Raw genomic sequence first — 17,390 nt, 5'->3', positions numbered from 1 at the left:
GCTATACGGTAGGGCCTTGTTGTTTATCCATTCTATATATACAAGCTTACATATGCTACCCCCAACCTCCCAATCCACCCCCCCAGCCCCCTCCCCCTTTGCAACCACCAGTCTGTTCTCATGTCCATGATGCTGTTGCTGTTTCATAGATAGGTTCATTTGTGCCATATTTTAGATTCCACATATAAGTGATATCATACGGTACTTGTCTCTCTCTCTGACTTACTTCAATTAGTATGATAATCTCTAGCTGCATGCCCCTTCTATTTTAAAAAGACTTTACGAGACAACTAGAGAGCATGAGCCAAAAACAAAAGTGACAGTAATCTCAAGTGATCTTTTTTTTTTTTTAATTTTTTTGCGGTATGAGGGCCTCTCGCTGTTGTGGCCTCTCCCACTGCAGAGCACAGGCTCCGGACGCGCAGGATCAGCGGCCATGGCTCACGGGCCCAGCCGCTCCGCAGCATGTGGGATCTTCCCGGACCGGGGCACGAACCTGCGTCCCCTGCATCGGCAGGCGGACTCTCAACCACTGCACCACCAGGGAAGCCCAAGTGATCTTAATTAAGTATAGCTACATTTTGTTTTCTTTTAATGTTGGATCAGTTCAATCAAGCTAGCATTTAAAACTGTATCAAAGAGACTTCCCTGGTGGTCCAGTGGATAAGCCTCTGCGCTTCCACTGCAGGGGGCACGGGTCCGATCCCTGGTCAGGGAAACTAAGATCCCGCGTGTTGCATGGTGTAGCCATAAAAAAAAAAAAAATGAGAATAAAAATATATCAGAAATGACAACTAAATGCAACATGTGATCTTCAGAATGAATCCTGTACTGGAGAGAAAAAAAAACATGCTATAAAAAAGGGACACTGTTGGGTCGATTGACAAAACTGGAAAACAGTAGAAGACGACAGTAGATTAAAGTGTTTTATTGATGTTAGGGGACTTCCCTGGTGGTCCAGTAGCTAAGACTCCATGGTCCCAATGCAGGGGGCCTGGGTTCAGTCCCTGGTCAGGGAACTAGATCCTGGATGCCACAACTAAGAGTTCGCATGCCGCAACAAAAAGATCCCGCAAGCCACAATGAAGATCCTGCATGCCGCAATTAAGACCCAGTGCAGCCAAATAAATAAATAAATATTTTTTTAAAAGTGTTTTATAGGTGATAAACTTACTGAAACTGATAACGGTACTAAAGCCATCTAAGAGAATATCCTTATTCTTATGAAATACACAGAGTATTTGGGGATCAAGGGTCATGATGTATCTGACTTACCCCAAAATGATTCAAAAAAAAATAGTTCTGGGTGAGGATATATAAAGAGAGCAAACAGGGCAAATCTTCAATAGATGAAAAACAGGTGTTTTGGGTAGTATTCTTTTAATTTTTCTGTTTAAAATTATTTCCAAATAAAAAGTTTATTAAATAATTATAACAAAAACAAAAGTTGGGAAATACTTCTATATAATAACCAACATTTATGTGCCAGGCACTGGACTAGGGTGTGGGGTGGGGGATGGTGTATAAATCTCATTTAATCCTCAATGTGATAAGTACTACTATGATCATCATTTTGCTGATGTGAAAATGAAACAAAGAATAACTTATTTTAAAGCTACTATTTTAATTCACACAGCCTAATTTTGGAGCCCATATTCTCATCATGTAATACTAAATACTATGACATCTATATATAAAAAGAATTACAAATGAACTCTGTAAAATTTCCTCCTTGGTTCAAACAATTAGACTACCATCTAAATCATGTTTTTATACTTCAACACTGTAAAAACATTTATTTTCCTTTTCTTTCCTATGTTGAAAGTGATGTTTATAATTCCATTAACTAAAAAAACTATATGGTTAAAAAAGAAGAAATGGTTTCTCTTCACATGAAAATGATGTAATGATTTCTCTTGAGGTTTCATTAATACTTTACTTTCAGTCAAGCCTATTTTTTTTTTTTTTTAATTTAATTTTTTTTTTTGGCTGCGTTGGGTCTTTGTCGCTGCGCAGGCCCTCTCTACTTGCAGTGAGCGGGGGCTACTCTTCGTTGCGGTGCTTCTCATTGAGGTAGTCAAGCCTATTTTTAACCAAGTTTTCTTTTTCTAAAAGTCACTGGAAAAGATTTCCCTGAACTCCTCAATATTACTAAAATATTTCTTGTAACACTAAACAAGCTATCTGAAATTCTTCCAACTCCTCAAGTCCAAGGAACTAAGAAGCCCTGATAAAGAATCTGCACCATGCCCAAAACCCAGAAACTTCCATCAAGAGAGCTCTAAAGAGGCCAACTACCAGCTAAGAATGATACTGGTAATAAGATCTAAGAAGCGCCCACAGGCAAGAGAAAACTCTGCATTACCTCTTCTTTAACTTCTTCTTTTTCTTGGACTGGTGGTTTTGGCTCAGGCTTAACTGGTTCCAAAGGTGGAAGGTAGTTCTTAGTATAGAGACTTTCAAATAGTTTATCCACAAAACCTGAAGTCTCTAGGAGAAGAAATAATATGTGTTACACAAACAAACACCAAAAGTTTGACAACACTATTGGCAAAGCTGAGGAAAGTGGGACATCTCATACGCTGCTGGTGGAACTAAAAATGAGCCTAACCCTTATGGGGGAGAACCCCTCTTCTGGGTTTTAAAACCCTTTGAACATACTTGCACATGTACAGAATGATTTATATGCAAGATTGCTTGTTTGAGTACGTAAAAGATTGGATACGACCCAGATGTCCATGAATAAGAGACTATTTAATAAATTATATGACAACTGAACAGAACACAGAATGGCTATAAAAAGAATGCGTACTGATAATATCAACTCTCAAAGATATAAGATTAAATATTTTATCTATTTATATTTGCATTAAAAAAAAAACCCTGAAAGGACATAAAAATGACAGGTTGTGCACTGGAGGTGGGAAGGGAGCAGATGAGGTGAGAGAGACTTTTCACGGCATACCATTATATTGTTAGATTAAATGTACTGCCTACTCAAAAATTTAATTAAAAATATTTTTAACTCAGTTGAAAAATAAACTTTGATATGAGAAATGATATGAAAATATCATTTTGTGTTTTACTTAAGGGATGCTCTATTTTATAACTCTTCAGACTAATCGAATGGGGAGAAACAGATGAATTTATTACAAATTAAATGTCAAAATATTTATGTTATTCAAACCAAAGTTAAATCACTTTCATTGGTCCTACCCCTCAGGAACAGCTAAAGAGCATATCAGAAGTACAACACAGACTGCTTACACTGCAACTATTACACATTTTACATAAATAGCTATTTCTAAAATGTCAAATTAATTTTTCTTCAGAAAAGCATCTTTTCATAAACTTTTTTATGCTATTAATTTGTGCAGTAAGCATTTTCCATGATATAAAATTGTGAGCTCTTGTTACACATAACTTTAAGACAAATTAATCAGACCATTCAAAAGCCTTCATGATCAGAAGACCTTCTTCATATGCTTCTGTATTTCTAAAGCACTTTTTAAAACACGTACTACTTTTGTAATTTAAAAGACATATATCATTACTATCTTTAATTAAAACTAAGTAATATAAATTAATACATTTAGAAAAGAAAATACTCATCGGTACTGGAAGAATCCTGCATTAGATTTATTATGTATAAAAAGCCTTAAAAATGCCCCCCAAAATATGTAATCCTGTATTTTAGATTGAGAAGCCATATTTACTATCTTTTCTTTCTCAGTAAATATTTGAGTTAAAGGGTATCATCTCATCACCAACAGCTAGATGAACTAGTAAGTATGAATTATCCACATTCCTGTTTGTCCATTCAACAGTATTTACTGAGTATCTTCTACATGCCAAGCCTGTAGGTTCTGAGTCACCAATCTCAACAAATGGAAAGACAAAGGGGAGGTGGGGAAAGAGATACACATAGATAAACAGGCAAATAAACATATAACATGACAAGGAGTAACAAGTACCATGAAAAAATAAATAAATAAAGCAAGGCTGGGAAGAAGAGAGAGTGATTAGGGGTATGGGGTATACTATATTGTATACAGGATGCTCAGGCAAAACCACTCAAGAAGATGACATTTGAGAAGAGACCAGAAACCATAAGAAACCATGTTTCAAGCAAGGGTAAACAGTGTTCAAAAGCCCTGAGCTGGGAACATGTCTGCCATGCTGAAAAAACAGCAAGGTGGTCAATGTGGCCAGAATAGAAAAAGTGAGGGGGAATGGTAGGAGATGAGGTCAGAGAAGCAGCAGGCAGGCCCCTAGTGAGCTCCGCAGACTATGGACAAGACTTTGATAAGTTGATGAAGTTAAAGACACAAAGAGAAGAGGATCATGCCCATTTCTTCTTGGATATCAAGAAGCCCCGGCCAAGAAGAAGAAAAACAGATACCTTCATTGTCCTAATAAACAGTAAGAATAAGCAACTTCATTATCCTTAAATTGCTACCCCTCAACCATCAACCAGGCTCTACCCTGCAGCTTGTGGCATGGCCCATGCCATGCCAACCTTGGCACCTCCATAAACACCTTAAAATAGAGATGTGTAGATAGACTTCATTTCAGTCCTGAGAACAGTAAGACCTTTGATCAGTATAGTATGCAGCTTGAACTGAAAATGCCTTTCAGTTCAAGGTATCAATCACATTTCCACATTACTTCACCTAAAAAGCACTTGAGTTACCACTGCCTCAATATAGGAGAAGCAGAGAAGGAAAGGGAAAAAAAATTTTGCCAAAATACACAATAAATAATTAAGCATGAATAGGTATATTCAAGTATTTAAAGGACCCTGACCAATTTCCTTCCTTTCAAGCTTTATCTTCAAGATTTTATCAGGAAGTTTTAAATTTAAAATCTTTACTTAAATACTTGGTTGAAGGCCTATAATAATTACCTTTTTGTAAAAATACGTCAAGTTGATCGGCACAAAAGGCTTTCAATTCTTTCTCAGGTTTGTCCTTCTTGACCAGTGCTACAACATAGTTGGCTAAGGCTGATGGGTCAGCATCACATCTAGTTAAACAAAGAGAAAACAACAATTTTTAAACATTTTTTTTCAAACACTGATGTCATTAACGAAGTCACCACTATTTTAGAAAGCTTCAAGCCAAAAACTTTATTTTAAAAAGTGACTGCAAACAAAGGCGACTATTTTAACAAAGAGCATATATATAGTACAAATAAGTTTTTCTTTTTCTGCTTATTCTTATAAAATAATTTGCCTCCTATTTTCAATGTTCTAATCATACTTAGAATTTTGGACCAAATCTACATTTATGTGCTCTCAGTGGTAATAGGGAAAGAGTGGCAACGGACCCTTAAGTTGCACCTTGACTCCCAGCCTGTAGAAGCACTATCAGTATCCTCAGGAACTATTGGTTCCACATGATCAACGAGGAAGAAGCAGGGAAAGTGTGATGCGACAGCTTTCCCCATTCCCTATAACCCCAAGCACCAACATCTAAAAGTGGCAATCAATTTCCACTACTAATCTTCTCAGTGAGTATCTTAAGGATCTTTTAAGATAAAAAGTGAGAACACAAGAAGGATGTCACCTTAAATTTTATTGGCAAACACTTCAGCAGCTATAAGCAAGAAAGAAAAGATCTGGGAGAACAGAAAGGACAAGAGAAGTGGTGAAAGGGCAGCAGAGATAACCTTTGTCTACATCACTTTTTCTTTTTTTTCTAGTCAGTAGTAGTAACCTGACTTTGACATTCAAAATTATCTCCTATGCCAGGGCAGCACATGATCCTTGAGTAGCAATCTGCCAGACTTAACATTTTATATATATTACATGAAATAGAAAGTTTCCATTTTATAAAAAAAATTTAGGGCTTCCCTGGTGGCGCAGTGGTTGAGAGTCCGCCTGCCGATGCAGGGGACACGGGTTCGTGCCCCGGTCCGGGAAGACCCCACATGCCGCGAAGCGGCTGGGCCCGTGAGCCATGGCCGCTGAGCCTGCGCTCCGCAATGGGAGAGGCCACAACAGTGAGGGGCCCGCGAACCGCAAAAAAAAAAAAAAAAAATTATACACACACTTATATATTTATATTCTATTTCCCCCATAAATGTACATTTAAGTAACATATCCTTTGTGGCTTCACAGCACTGTTGTGAAGGTAAAATGAAAAAATTCAGAATGACAGTAAATAAAATCATTATGCAAGCAAAGTGATCATATCCCTATAATACACTATTCAAATCTAACTAATCTTATTCTATAATCCTTGGGCCTCTACCATCAATCAGAAAGTTAAAAAGTTTCAGTTCAAGGTATCAATCACATTTCCAATAACTTTATGAGATTACTAAATAAAAAACAAGCACCAGCACCCTTACCTCCTTTCTAGTGTAATGTATACTTTTAAAATTAATAATTCCAATAAAATAGCAGACTTTTTCATTGTCAATATTAACACTGTTTCAGGCAAGGTTGGTTCTTTAAATATCCATGCACATTTATGTACCAAATTCTAAGAGAGCAAATTGCAATTTTGTCAATTTTACAAAACTCAAAACTATAAAAAAAAAAAAAAGATGGGCAAAGGTCAAAGTGCACTAGGAGTATAAGTACACAGATGATGAGCTACATGTTAATTAAAAGAAAGCTGGGGGCTTCCCTGGTGGTGCAGTGGTTGAGAATCTGCCTGCCAATGCAGGGGACATGGGTTCGAGCCCTGGTCTGGGAAGATCCCACATGCCGCGGAGCAGCTGGCCCCATGAGCCACAATTACTGAGCCTGCGTGTCTGGAGCCTGTGCTCCGCAACAAGAGAGGCCGCGATAGTGAGAGGCCCACGTACCGCGATGAGGAGTGGCCCCCACTTGCCGCAACTAGAGAAAGCCCTCACACAGAAACGAAGACCCAACACAGTCAAAAATAAATAAAATAAATAAATAAAAATTTAAAAAAAAAAAAAAAAGCTGGAATTTTTAAGTAAAAACTATTACATTTTGGAGAATTATGAACAGATTACCTTAGGAAATCCAACTGCTAAATTCTAAAATAGATATATAGCATTTCCACCTTCAAAAAATGTTACCCGGGCTTCCCTGGTGGCGCAGTGGTTGAGAGTCCACCTGCCGATGAAGGGGACGCGGGTTCGTGCCCCGGTCCGGGAAGATCCCACATGCTGCGGAGCAGCTAGGCCAGTGAGCCATGGCCACTGAGCCTGCGTGTCCGGAGCCTGTGCTCCGCAACGGGAGAGGCCACAACGGTGAGAGGCCCGTGTACCACAAAAAAAAAAAAATGTTGCCCATGCCATGCCAACCTTGGCACCTCCATAAACACCTTAAAATAGAGATGTGTAGACAGACTTCATTTCACTCCTGAGAACAGTAAGACCTTTGATCAGTATAGTTCTAATCAACATTCAAATGGAGGAGAGGAAAAAGAAATTACATCTCTACCTTTACTTAGAAAGTTCAGATCCTAGATAAGGAAGATATTCTAAACACAGAGAGAAAGGATTTTTTTAAATAAGTAAGAATGGAAGAAAAGAAGCAATGTTATTTTCCCATGTTATAGGGACCTTCAAGGAGTCTCATGACCTAACAGGTATTAACACTGGGTAAGGATGTGAAGTATCTAGTGAGAAACAGGCAAAACTCAGATTACTGGATAAATGAGGTGAGTTAAACAAACCCAGATATCCTATACATATATTTAGTATTCAGACTCTGAAAAACAAATGCAGAGTTAGGTTGCTTCTGATGAAATACTTCTTGATGTGACAGTGTTAAAACTCAAGATGGGGGACTTCCCTGGTGGCGCAGTCATTAAGAGTCCGCCTGCCAATGAAGGGGACACGGATGCAAGCCCTGGTCCGGGAGGATCCCACATGCCGCGGAGCAAATGAGCCCGTGCACCACAACTACTAAGCCTGCGCTCTAGAGCCCGCGTGCCCTAGAGCCCATGCTCTGCACCAAGAGAAGCCACCACAGTGGGAAGGAAGCCCGTGCACCACAACTAAAGAAGGCCTGCGCGTAGCCAAAAAACCTCAAGATGAATAGTTACAAGAAGGTAAAAAAAAGAGTAGAAAAAGACTAGACACCAAGAAAAAAGAGTGATCACAGATTCTAAATATTTGTTTAATGTGAGTGAACAACTGACTGTTAATAACTGATAGTTAGAATTCTGCACCAAATACAAAAGCATGTTTACAGACAAAGGAATGGGACCATTTAAATTTAACAGCTCCTAATATGTATCCATAAATGCACTGTGAAGGAAATTGCCAGTCTGAAATAATGAGTCATGTTGAAACTTAAATACATTAGGGAGTTTTTTGCTGTAATTTTCTATACCTTTATGATTGCTCTTATTTATTCTTTCATCACCACTTACCATATAACCTTTAAAAACTGACAATTACAATACAGTAGCAGCTATGGTACCAATACTAATAGTAGCCCAACAAGACTTCCAGAAGTGTGTCACAAAAATCTGAGCATGGTTAAGATCCTTGATAGGATCAAATGCAGGGCCACTTCCTACTTCTCTTACACAAAAAGCAGTACCCAAGAAGAGTATTTAAAACCTTTTAGGTCTTCATTTGTAACCAAAACTTATGGAAATTCATTTCTGTTTAACTACAGGGACAAGTACGTTTTGGAAAGAAAGACATTTTAAAATTCTGGAGCCATGGCTATGTTAAATACACACATTTCTAGACAAAAAGGGGCTTCCATTATAACAAAGAGATTAGAAAAGGTAATAATATCCACCTAAAATTACTATTCTACTATAGTCTTTAAAAGACCCTAACAGCATAATCAATCATTATTCATTTTATAGATACCTAAATCTGTAAATATGTAAAGACAAATCATGTGATCCATTCAAGAGCAGGCAGACAGCTTACCTGTGGAACTAAAACTCAGCTGCAATTCCATGCAAGTAAAATCTATCACAGCATATACATTTTTCTAATGTTTATCTGCACAACAAATTAATGTGTTCTAAGTCTCAACCAATAATCACCTTTCAGTTAAAATAAAGAACCAACAAAAGAAATTTCCTAAGTTTAATGGAAGTTACAAATGAGGATTCCTTAAAATTCACATCTTGCATAATAATGTCCTAAGAACGTTTCAATTATCTATCTTTTAATTTAAAAAATAAAAATTGACTAGAATTAATTTTTATTAGGGGAAGTGAACAGAAATATTGTCCTAAAAATGTCTTATCTGTAAAAAGCTCAAATTTGTCTTTTTCCTTCTAAATGAAATCTCCATTGCAGGTACTGACACATCTACTGAGCTAGCACCTCAGCTTTACAGATTTAGACATATACCCAATCCCAAGGACAAAGAGTAAAGGTTCTCCCTTACCTTAAGCCCCAAGCCAAGAAACACCACTAACTACTTTAGGAAAAAGCCAAGACTACCTAAACCTCATCCATTTTCAGAAAAATCTACTACATGTTTCTGAATGTGTGCTGTTTTACATTCTACCTCAGTGTGATTTTTTTTTTTTTTTTTTTTTTTTGCGGTACGCGGGCCTCTCACTGTTGTGGCCTCTCCCGCTGGGGAGCACAGGCTCTGGACGCACAGGCTCAGCGGCCATGGCTCACGGGCCCAGCCGCTCCGCGGCATGTGGGATCTTCCCAAACCGGGGCACGAACCCGTGTCCCCTGCATCGGCAGGCAGACTCTTAACCACTGCGCCACCAGGGAAGCCCCTCTCAGTGTGATTTTTGTTTCAGAGGTGAGACAACTAATGACTACGCTACTGGGCCACAGGAAAAAAACCTCCTGATCCTAACGTGTATCAAAAGCCATTAAAAATGTTCATACTTAGGACTTCCCTGGTGGTGCAGTGGTTAAGAACCCACCTGCCAATGCAGGGAACATGGGTTCGAGCTCTGGTTTGGGAAGATGCCACATGCCGCGGAGTAACTAAGCCCGCGTGCCACAACTACTGAAGCCTGCACACCTAGAGCCTGTGCTCCGCAACAAGAGAAGCGCCCGCTCGCTGCAACCAGAGAAAGCCCACGCGCAGCAACGAAGACCCAACCAGCCAAAAATAAAGAAATAAATTAATTAATTAAAAAAAAATGCCCATACTCTTTTGACTAGTAGTTGTACTTATGGTAAACAAACCTCAGGAAATAAAGCCAAACGTAGAAAATATTATGGGTACCTAAGAGACACTAAATACATATACATGTATTATATAAAAACAGCATTATTTTTAACAGAAAAAGTAAAGTCAAAGTAACCACTCTTATTGTTGAATGTTTATGAAACATTAGGCATCCAAAGTGGTTATAGAAACAATACACAAATATTAAAATGCTAACGTCAACTGGAGAAATCAAGATAAAAAATTTTACATTTGAGGGACTTCCCTGGTGGTCCAGTGGTAAAGAATCCGCCTCCCAATGCAGGGGATGCGAGTTCAATCCCTGGTCAGGGAACTAAGATCCCACATGCCGCAGACCAACTAAGCCCGCGCACCACAACTACTGAGCTCGTGCACCTCAACTAGAGAGCCCATGTGCCCTGGAGCCCGTGCACCACAACCAGAGACAAGCCCACGTGCCACAACGAAGAGCCCACGTGCCACAGCAAAGACCTGATGCAGCCAAAAATAAAAAAATTTTAGGGCTTCCCTGGTGGCGCCGTGGTTGAGAGTCCGCCTGTCGATGCAGAGGACGCGGGTTCGTGCCCCGGTCTGGAGGGATCCCGTGTGCCGCGGAGCGGCTGGGCCCGTGAGCCATGGCCGCTGAGCCCGCGCGTCCGGAGCCTGTGCTCCGCAACGGGAGAGGCCACAACAGTGAGAGGCCCGCGTACTGAAAAAAAAAAAAAAAAAAAAAAAAAAAAAATTTTACATTTGAGTCTAATTACAGCTACATGAAAGTTCATACATAGAAGAGAAACTAGAAATAAATATATACAAATAATTTTATCCTCTTCTGTCTCTTCTACATTTTCTGTAATGCAATGCTTTTATTTCTACTTATAAAAAAGTAAAAAAACAGGAAGTCTGACACTGAGATCTATGTTCAGAATATTCCTTTGATAAGAAAGTACTGGAAAAATAAGTAAAATCTGAGTTGATTTTATCAGAGTATAAGTGAATAAATAACTATTAATTTCTAAGAACCTGTTAACTCATATTAAGAAACACAAATATTGGTACTTCTACTTCTTTTCAAATGAAAGCTTTCATACTCCCCTTCATTAATTACTGGCTTTCATAAATGAATATGATGTAAAAGAAAATATCCCTAGATTTATCTGGAGGGGAAAATATGACTCTCAGTTGTATCTCATTGTGATACTTGGACTATGGCTCCTAGTGCAGTAGCCCTCAGCTAAGCACACCCAGAAAATTAGACTACTAAAACATAATCTTACTTTTCTAATTGTGACCAACCTAAATATACATATGAGGACATTGATTCATTTAAACATTTACTGAGTCTTAACAAAATGCCAAGCATCTTGCTGGGTAATGGAATTACTTTGAGCAAGACAGACCTTGCCCTGCAGTCACAAGGCTAAGAGATGGAAATGAAAACAAATAATTATAGTACAAAATATCAAATGCTTTAAAAAAAGAGATTAATAATGAAGTAACAACACTGTGAGAGGATGAGGCAAGACAGTGGTAGGAAACATAAGGCTATAAAAGCAATATATGGCTTCTAGCCTACAACAATTGGGCCAGGGAGAATGAAGTCAGAAATATTTAGGAGGCGGACCAAAGGACAAGAACAAATACCTTCCTAACTTAGTATACTATAACTTGCCAAGAAGTCTTCCGGTCAAAATAAGTCTCTTTCTGTGAAATAGTGAACGGCCTCCTTAAACAAGTCCCACAGGACTTTAGAGGCACACCAATTCTATAAAGCCACTACATATATTTCAGAAAATTATCACTACTTTTTGATCTTAAGAACATATTTACAAAATACTCATTTTACCCTTGTAGTTTATTTATCAGGAGATGTGATCTAACAGCTGCTACATGGTGATTTTTCTTCCCATCTGAGCAACTGCAAAGATTACTAGTCAGAGTTAACTTGGTAAGGACTGCAAACCTATAAGCAGCATGTAAACTTTAGAGTTCAACCCAAGTATACACCCGCTGACCACGGAGTCATAAAATGACCTAAATGAACCTTATTGCTGCCTTTTCCATCATACTCAGAAATGAAACAGTCAATCTCCTGGTGCATTTTTTTTACAAAGACCTGAACTCACAGAAACTGCACACCAAGTCCTTTCACTAGCAATTCTTGTCCCTACCTATAGGGCCTGTAAGGAGAATCTAACCCTGTCATGCACTAGACTGATTACTTTGTAAGAGGCAGCAGCACTTAACATTAGTAAGTGAAATATTTTTGCAAAGAGTTCAACATATTTTCACATTTCAAAAACCATAAAATTTCATTTATATTTAATGATTCTGAGGTACACAAAGCACTTTTTATAGCCTGCATCATAATACTCATATTAACTCTGTTTAATACAGGAAGGTTAGACAATCTCTCCAAAGTCAAACAGTGAATCACATATAGAACTAGAAGCTAAATGCCCTAAGCCACATAATGATGCTCTACTAAAATAGATAGATGATAGATAAATAGATGGATACAACTGTCCAAAAATATTGCAAACCCCATCACTCTTTTTAAAACATATTATCAGGACAATTTTTTGTTATAGCTTTTTTTCCCCCAGTTTTATTGAGATATAATTGACATACAGAACTATATACATCTGAAGTGTACAGCATTAATGATTTGATTTACATACATGAAATGATTACCACAATAAATTTAGTGAACATCCATCATCTCATATAGACACAAAATAAAAGAAAAAATACACATTTTTTCCTTGTGATGAGAAGTCAGGATTTACTCTCAACTTTCATATGTAACGCAGTAGTATTAATTATATTAGTCATGCTTCACTTCCCTAGTACTTATACATCTTATACCTGGAAGTTTGTGCCTTTTGACTATCTTCAATTCCCCTCCTGCCACCCCCCACCTCTGGTAACCACAAATCTGATCTCTTTTTGTATGAGTTTGTCTGTTTGTTTTTGAAGTAAAATTGACCTACAACACTTATGCTAGTTCCTGGTGTACAACATAGTGATTCAATATTTCTATACATTACAAAATGACCATCACAAGACAAATTTTTACAATAAGCCTAACAAGCAGCAGTAAATTAGATGTATTTGTACGTATTTAACATATGTAATATAAATAACTTAAAACATTCCTCATTAAAGACAGCATTTTAGGTAGAAACGCATGTTTGTTGTTGAAAACTGCTTGCCTGAACATTTCCTAAACTTGTAGAAATTTCTCTAGTGATTGATTTATCCCCGAGGTTTACTTAGACCCTTACCTTTAAGGAGTCCAAATACTTAAAATGAGCAATTATTTCTAATATAAAGAAACCCAACATGTCCTACTTAAGCATAATCCCTACACAGTCTCTGTAACTAGGATACCTAGGAGGTTTTTAAAGTGAAGAAAGATGAGGACCCCAAAGAAGATCTGTGAGTTCAGTCTGTTCATGCAGTGGGAGGAAGAGACAAACTCCTTGACTAAGATGGTTTCTCTCCCCTTTACTACACTGCCAACAAAAATGGTACTGGGTTTCTCCTAGCCAGTTAAGGAGTCATTTCTTCTAGCCTTCCTCCTTCTGATTTTCCTCTAGTAAAGTAATAGATATGTCCCACACCTACAAAAGGAGTGGAACGAAACAGATAAGCTCTAACAGCATGAGATTTCTTATTTGTCTACAGGGAATAATCACATACAAACTGGACTGGCTTAGTAATATCCTGTTACGTGCCTTCGTTTCACTATGACGAGGTGGACCATGCTTAAAAATCCCTAAAAATCAAAAACTTTTATAAATTTAGTTAACTTTTTTTTTCTTTTTTGGCCACCCGTGTGGCTTGCAGGATCTTAGTTCCCAGATCAGGGATTGAAGCCGGGCCCATGACAGCAAAAGCTCAGAATCCTAACCACTGGACCGCCAGGGAACTCCCTAAATTGAGTTAACTTCAAATTAAGCTAAATAAGAAAGTGCAATAGGAAATGATGTACACAGCTACAGTATGATTCCAACATATCCACTGCAACTACATTATATGAAAGCCTAACAACTGCTCTGAAATGCTATGTTGTAGCAACATGCCAATCTCCTATGAAAATTTTCTTGAATCTGGAATATGCAAAAAGTAAATTTACAAATACAACCCACTTTAGCATATCATTTATTACATTTTAGGATGTCTAAACGAAAAATAATCTTCCATGACAACATACTAAGAATGAAAATATACGTGACCTCGGCATTTGCATTTACTATTTCTTATTAACACCTTCATCCAAAATCATTACTTATGAGTTAAAAATAAGTATTTTAATTTTGTAGTTCTAGGAAAATCATTTGTATTATTAAAGTCTAAGCAGTGACTTTAGATCTTTAACCCTAAAAAAGTAACAAAATTTTTATTAAAAGAAAAGATGCATGATGTGAGCTTTAAGTTGAACATATAACTCCAAACAAATGGGGAAACTAAACAGAAATAATCATTTCGAAAGATAATTTTTACCCATGAAAATTACAGAATATCTATGAAAAAATCAGTGTAAATAGTCAAAAAAAACCCTAGTGAAAACACCCTTAGGAGGTTTAAGTTCCCACCCAAACTAAATTCTGATATTAAGAAAGAAACCAAAAAACATTACCCAGACCAAAACATTTCAGGGAACTTTAAAAAAAAGATAGCAATTAACTATAATGTTAAAACTTGTCACCTTCTACCCAAAACATAAAGTACACATTTAATACTTTCAAAAGGATCTCTACCAAAATACTAAAAACACAAAGGTAAAGAATATTCCAATAGACCTTTCTCTATTTCTAGCCTCTTCCATATATGGTCAATTTCACTAAATCTACTTCATGATTTCCCACCTTCATTTCCATCTTTGTGCTCCAAGCTTGTTACTGTGTGTAGGGAAAGTATGATGAACACTCAAGAGGCCCATATTCTTCTATAAAACTTTCAAGGGTGTCCAGAAGTCCCTTTCACTTTAATCAGACCATCACTAATGTAAAACTCAGAGGCTCTTAGTGTACATTTATTCGTATCTGTGCTCTACTCACACACTCGTCGTCCTCAGAAAGCAAATAAATATCATTTCAGACATCAAAATGCTCCTAATGCTGTCTCCCTTTCCCATTCTACTTCCTTCACAAGGCTGACACACTGGACTACAGATGAGTCTTCCTAAGTGTTACCATCCCAACCCAAGAAACCAAAACGGCAAAACAACAAGTTAGTTAACAGGGTTTCTCAGGAGGACAAGGAAATATACCAACAGGGAAGTAGCTGTCTCCCAACAGCCCCAACTTCACCATACCTCCACACCTCCCCAACTACCCCTTCTTTCTGCCTCTGCAAAAACTCAAATTTTCCACTAAAGTGATCTGATCTAATGAATCAAAGCCTACCCTTCTCTTCATGTACCCCTTTTCTTTCAGCCAGAAAGCCCTCCCCTCCACTAGGAGGATAAGTAAGAAGAAGTGACAAGGGGGCAGCAAATGATCCCTTCCCATGCCTTCCTTCCCGAGACAGTGAGATAGCACCTCTCTCCAACCCTCCCTCCAGCTTTTCGTCTTTGCTCATGGAGATATGCTTCAGAGACTACCTGTGCCCCAGTGTCCCAAATAAGAACTTCACAACCTTGCCCCTTGAAAATGATTACAAAACCAACCAAAAGTTGATACTGCCGCTATTTCTTTCAAGGGTCCCAGCAATATTTCCACAACACTACCCAAAATATTTTTTAAAAAACAAGCCCCGCACCGATAATCCTACACCCCAATATCTTCAGTTGCCCTCTCAGGACTTACAAAACTCATTCTTCCTACTACCCCTCCTTTTATCACTCTGATACCTGTAACCAAAAATCCCTAGAAGCTGCCGGTATACCCCTCCCAGCTCGTCCTCCAATAATATTAGATACCAGGGTAGTCCTTTCAACCCCCAATCAAACTTACAAAAATCTCAATTTTCCCAACCCCTAATGGTATTTAAAAATCATCAGCTCTCCTGGCACTATCAACTCCTCAATAATGACATCCCTCAATAGGCTTATCAGGTTCCCAATAATTCCTAAAACATTTCGATGCCCACAAATCCCTTTCAACCACCCTATTTTAATTCAATACTCTTGAACCTTTAGAACTCAGAACTTGCTATACATCTCTCAATGTCCCTACTCTCCCTTTCTCCCCTCATGTTTTCAAAAGGTCCTCGATACTCTGCTTCTAGATCTTTTAGTCCCGTAATAATATTATTTGTAAAGCCCTTGATATCCTGATACTCCCTTCAAGATCCCGATATTCAAATTTTAAAATCCCTCGACAGCCCCGCTTTCTCCCTCAGTTCTCAAAGAGCAATGTTTTAAATTCCCTCACTTCCTTCAGCCCCTTTGAGCACCCCAATATTTACATTTAAAAAACCCTCGCAGTCCTCCCCGCACTCCTCCCCCCCCCCGGCCCCCCCAGCCACACCGCCTCTACGCCCCTTGCTCTCCCTCCCCCCCACCCTCACAATGGTGATAGTACTACAGAGAAGACGTCGCCGGGACCTCCCGACCGCGGCCCCTCCGCTCCGCCCTCCCCCACGCCGTTTCCCCTCCCCCCACACCCCCACGGGCCCCCAACGCCCACGTTCGCCAGCCCCGGCCCAGCCTGCCTCACTCACATCGGCTCCAATAACTTGGCCAGCCAGGACTTGAGGGCATCCACATCCTCTATGAGCATGGTGCAGGGAAGGCGGGCTCCGCCGCCGCTCCTGTTCGGGCCTGCCGCGGGTCGCCCCTCGCCGCCTCCTGACGCCTTCTTCACAGCTCTCAGTGCCCCAGCCCACCGGGCATCTTAGGAGACTTCAACCTACTCCCCCGGCCGGGGCCTAACAGGAACTAACCCAAGAGCCCTCACTCAACGTAGCACGACGGCACGAAAGGGCGGGAGACAGCGTCGAGTGGCGGGCGCGGGAACCAATAGGAGACAGAGGGGCCGTGCGCGCAAAGCCAATGAAAAGGCTCGTTCGCCCCGCCCGCCTGTCGTACCCAGTGAAGGAGGAGGGATTTAGCAAGGTAGGTAGAGAGCTTAAGTGAACTCCTGGTGCAAGATGGTATCTTGGAGAAGGTGCTGTGGCTCTTAAAGGGGCCGCGGCGCCTTTTTTTTTTTTTTTTTTTTGACCACGCCGCCGACCGCCGCGGAATACCGCTGTCTGCTGCTGGAAGTGCGTGGGGGAATCCGGCGAGACCCTCAGACTGGCTCCTTCCTCTCGTTTTTTCCTGGAAGCACACACTCGTGTC

The 17,390-nt window shown here is 39.3% G+C and overlaps 1 protein-coding gene across 1 annotated transcript in view; it reads right to left on the bottom strand.

Moving 5' to 3' along the window:
- Positions 1–16,830, bottom strand: part of RBM27 (RNA binding motif protein 27) — a 67,261-nt gene extending 50,431 nt beyond the window's left edge. Inside the window, exons 1-3 of the mRNA XM_065873291.1 lie at positions 16,772–16,830; positions 4,907–5,025; positions 2,366–2,490 (exon numbers count right to left, since the gene is read on the bottom strand). Coding sequence (XP_065729363.1) covers positions 2,366–2,490; positions 4,907–5,025; positions 16,772–16,830 — 303 coding nt within the window. The remainder of the gene's footprint in view (positions 1–2,365; positions 2,491–4,906; positions 5,026–16,771) is intronic.
- Positions 16,831–17,390: the final 560 nt, after the last annotated feature.

This window comes from Phocoena phocoena, chromosome 3 (genome assembly GCF_963924675.1).
Source record: "Phocoena phocoena chromosome 3, mPhoPho1.1, whole genome shotgun sequence".
NCBI lineage: Eukaryota > Metazoa > Chordata > Mammalia > Artiodactyla > Phocoenidae > Phocoena > Phocoena phocoena.
This window is presented reverse-complemented; position numbering and strand designations above follow the sequence as displayed.